This window comes from Gossypium raimondii, chromosome 11 (genome assembly GCF_025698545.1).
Source record: "Gossypium raimondii isolate GPD5lz chromosome 11, ASM2569854v1, whole genome shotgun sequence".
Classification (NCBI taxonomy): Eukaryota; Viridiplantae; Streptophyta; class Magnoliopsida; order Malvales; family Malvaceae; genus Gossypium; species Gossypium raimondii.
Window position 1 is genome coordinate 51,112,035 of NC_068575.1, and position 4,649 is coordinate 51,116,683.

Consider the following 4,649-nt stretch of genomic DNA (forward strand, 5'->3'; position numbering starts at 1 on the left):
TATGCGTTTTGATTAAAGAAAATTTGATTATTTAGATTCAACAAGAAAAATTAAAAACCCAATACGCTATGGCTCAATTCTCTCGAGGATTCCAAATATCGGGTATTGCCTTTACTTTCAAAATCGAGATAACAAAATGTCATATCCAGTAAGTTAGGATCCAACATTTTAAAATCTTAAAAGCTTTATTTTAAAATTGTATGGTTTTAATAAAATAACCACTTGGCTATCTAGATTCATCGAGAAGAATTGAAGGGCACAATCCTCTCGATAACTATGAACACCAAGCTTTTTTAAAAAAATTATGAAATGAAAGGATTGTAGTGCTTTAATAGAACACATTTTAAGAAAAACAAATGTAGCATAATTAATGTGTAATTAAAAGATAAATGATAATTCAAACACATACTAAGAAGTAACAAACAAGCAATAGGTAAATACAAATAAGAATAGCAACAATTGTTTTAATAATATTATACAAATGCCAATATTGACAACCAAACATCAAAGAAATTAATGTACAATTTTAAAATATACCCAAAATAATAAAAGAGGAATTACGCCTAATGAATCCTATGTCAAACGTTCTAAAAAGATTTATACATGATCTCAAAATAGACTTGAAATAAAATAATAACAACATTGTATAATAGTATTTTGAAATAAATTTGAAAATGATAATCAATAATTACAATAGTATCAATGAATTTAAAATTAGAATTTAAATAAAATTAGAAATAATAAAAGGGTAAAACCAAAATTAAATAAATATATACAATAGATTCAAAATATTAGTGTATGATGAATTCAAAATGTTAATAACAAATTAAAATAATAACTTATTATGTTTTAAACTATAATAATAGTAAATTTAAAAATACTATCTAAAGTTAAATATTGAGCTAATGTTAATCTTTTCAAAAATAATATATCAAAACAAGATTTATCATATTAAAAAAATGTGCTAAACAAACTAATTAAATACCAAATTAAAAGGATAAAATACGCAAATTCGGACTAAATTGGTGATTGATTAAACTCAACGGGACTAAAATAATAATTAAACGCAAAGTTTGAATGCTCAAATCTAAATAGTGAGAACGATGCCGTTTTAAACAAGGATCGAAATGAAATCTAAATCAAATATGCTGTACAAATTGAAAAAATTAAAGAAAATCAAATTGCAATTACGCCAAACACATAGGGACTCGTCGTGCAAATGGACCCTTGAACTAAAACGCGCGGATCCTACCCCGGGTCGGGTCACCGCGCGGGTCTAGCCTCCAAATGGAGTCGTTTGTCTTTGGATCGAAATGAAAATAAAATTAAATATGCGGTACAAATTAAGAAAAATGGGAAGAAATCCGATTGAAACTGAACAAAACATGAAGGGACTCTAAGCGCAAATAAACCAAAATGTCAGAACTCGTGGATCTCCCCGAGTTGGGTCACTGCGCGGGTTGCTGAAACTAAGTGGCTTAAACGGCGCCGTTTTAAGTTGTTTATAAACTAAAAGAACAAAACCTAAAAACCTAAACACTAGATTTCATTTCCCCTTTCAAAGAAATCTAGGTGCTTACCCCAGGTACTGCGCCGCTTTTGCGTCTACGATCTCCACCCAGGCTCCGATTGCGATGGAGAGGGTCAGAGATCCGACGGCTTCCTATGACAAGGTACGACTCCTTCCTTTTCTTCCCTTTTTTGTTGTTTCGCTTATAGATATAAAACAGAAATGAAAAGAAACGGCCAAAACACAAAGAAAAACCAAGGAAAAAAAACTGCCATCACCTTTCGAATTTTTGATTTTTTTTATTTCTCTCTGAATCTTTTTTTGTACACAATATGCCTGTGTGTCTGTGTGTTGATATCGTAAAAAAGGAAACTTTTTACAGATTTTCTTGGCTCTTTTATAGCCGAAACGAAAATAATATAAAATACAATCGTCCTTTTTCTTTTTGCTATGTTGTTTTTGTTTGTTTGTTTGCAGGTACAACTTGGAGGAGAAGAAGCACGTGTGCGTACAGAGGCTCGCGCGAGTGACAGTGGTGCGCATGCGAGGCCAGAGGTTGATTGCGGCTTGATGGCTTGCTGGAGCGGCGGCTGAGGCGTGCGAAGGCATTGGCGTATGCGAAGGAGAGCAGAGAGGCGCTACTGCTGCGGCGCTGGGAGCCATGCTGCTAGGGTTTCTGATTCATTTTTGTGTTGGGCTTGAAACACGATTGGGCTAGGGATTGTATTTGGGTTTAGGTTAGGCTTGGGCTAAGGGTTTTGGGCTTAGGTTGATTGGGCTAATTGGTTTTTTATTTTAATATTGGATTTTTGTAATATTGGACGTTTATTTGTTTATTTGTTTTGTTGTTTTTTTTTTGTTTTAATTTGGCGTTTATTTATCTAATGGGCCGAGCAAATTGGGCCTATTACAATATATTTTCAACATTACATAAGTATAAAATAATATATCTATTTATAATTTTATATAATTAATATTTTAATGATTTCATCAATATATTTTATATTTTATTCAACTAATCATGCATGTTAAATATAGAGTAATTTCAAAATGTCTAATTATATTTATTTTGTGTAAGAAACATTAAATGGTTAAATATATATTTAATAAGTACAATATTCGATCTATATGATATAAACATCATATCGATTTAAAATTTATATGTATAATAAATATTATTGTATTAATATATTTAATAGTTTTAAGATATTAATCATAAATAAAATGTACGCAACAATTTTAGTTTTATGAGAGAGTATAGATCTACATAACCCCAACAATTTAAACTATTTTAGTTTGCTGTTGATGTATCTTTGCTTGATTAAATGAAGTTTCCCTTTGACTTTTCAAAGAAAAATAAAAGACCTCCAACAATTGCTTCCTTAATTAATATCTGATGGTAGGAAATGGGTTCAAATTTGTAGGCATTTATGTGTAATCCATCATTGGTTTTGATAGGTGTGATCAAAAGGAGATTATTTAAATAATACATTTGATTATCAAATGAAGTTAGCTCCATTATTGGTGACTATAAGTTTCCATTCAGCTGTCAGAACAGACAAGAATGAACCACCCTCAGTAATTTATTATACCAACAGCATGAGTTGCAGATAGAGCTGAATAATTTAAAAAAAGGGAAAATGCCAATATTGTTTGGCAGATGAGAAAGTTTAGTACTAAAGTTTACTTGGTAACAGTCTCCGTATGTACAATCATTGTTTTGGAAATGAAAGATCATCAGCATCAGAACGGAACCAGAATCATAACTCCATAAATGAAAAAGAAAACAAAAACAAAAGGATGGTTTTTTAGTTCAGTTCCTCATCATTCTAAGGGCAAGTGCTTGAAGCTCACCCAAATCACTATTGTATGGTCTCTTCCTAGAGTAACCATGGAAATTAGAAAACTCCTCTCTGCTTTGTATTTCTTGCATATTCAAGTTATCAGCACTGTTGAGCTCAACAGACTCAAGTGAGCTTTGTGGCGAAATGGGATTCATGTAGATTGGATATGTTGGAATGGAAGGACCACCAGAAAGATTGCCTTGCCATTGACTCTCCATGTTATGTGAATTCATAGCATTTTGAGCTAGTTGTGCTTTCATTTGCATTAATTGACCTTGGAGGTATGCCACCTATCAAATCCACATCGACATTAGAAACGAATTAAAGCTAATCATAAACCCCAAAAGGAAAACAACTCTTGAAACTGGTGAAAAGGAACATGGATCAAATTCAAAGAAGTTTGACGTTGGGGAAATATATTTGTTCTAATTATATTATATATGCAAACTTCCTTGAGAAGGGAAAATAAGGAAATCTAATACCTGTTGCTGCAAGGCGAAAATATGAGCAACACAACCATAGACCGGGTCTCTAATCCTTGCTTGGGCCTCATAAGCAATGGTGACAACCGCCTCACATCGATCATGAGCTGGGATATGCAACAACAATTTGGAGGCATTGCTAGCACCAAAAACTTTGTGGATGGCTGCAAACCTTGCAGGGCCTTGTTCCGAGCAGAAATAAGGCGCAAATATACAGTCAGAGGCGCATTTTCGTCTCAGAAACTTGCATGCACCACAAGGGGAGCCAGTGCCAGAGGATGCCATGTCAGAAACTAAAAGAAAGGGACAGATAAAAGAGCTTTGAGCAGAAAACAGAACAAGAGGAATAATCTTAAAAATTTTCAAAAGCACACGAGTACACTAGGAAATGGTGCTAAAAAATGGGGTTTGTGGAAAGAGGGGGAGAGTTGGCCGGCTAGGTGAAAGTGGGGCTGTTGAGGGGTCCTTAAGGGGCACAACAGTGGTGAATGGGGGACACTGAAGCCCTTTATGTAGGGTTCTAAAGGAACATTTACTAATGGTTTATGCTAATATTGGGATTGGTCTATATGATTTGAACTTGATCTCAACATTTTTTAATATATTTATTAAGTCTGATTTTTTGGTGGTGGTTTTAGGTTTATCGTAGAAAGTTGAGAACTTTAGTATTTCTTTTTTAATTTTCCGCCGATCGCCGCACCTTGGAACTGCTGCAGTTTGTCGCTTTGTGAGCGCTGCCACCTGCCGGTAATTCCTACCGACAACCACTTAAGTGATTTACAACACTTCTTTTTTTTAGTGCAGTTGGTTAAT

General features: G+C 33.7%; 1 protein-coding gene across 1 annotated transcript; it reads right to left on the reverse strand.

Moving 5' to 3' along the window:
• Positions 1–3,251: 3,251 nt before the first annotated feature.
• LOC105801486 (LOB domain-containing protein 16) lies at positions 3,252–4,394 on the reverse strand. The gene is made up of 2 exons (XM_012632770.2): positions 3,837–4,394; positions 3,252–3,644 (listed from the first exon to the last, which is right to left on the reverse strand). The coding sequence occupies exons 1-2, from the start codon at positions 4,119–4,121 to the stop codon at positions 3,324–3,326; spliced, it is 606 nt and encodes a 201-aa protein (XP_012488224.1). The 5' UTR covers positions 4,122–4,394; the 3' UTR covers positions 3,252–3,323.
• Positions 4,395–4,649: the final 255 nt, after the last annotated feature.

Coding starts and splice junctions, on each gene's coding strand:
- LOC105801486 (XM_012632770.2), bottom strand. CDS start 4,121: ATGGCATCCTCTGGCACTGGCTCCCCTTGTGGTGCATGCAAGTTTCTG. Junction 3,645..3,836: donor TTTTCGCCTTGCAGCAACAG/GTATTAGATTTC, acceptor TGGATTTGATAG/GTGGCATACCTCCAAGGTCA.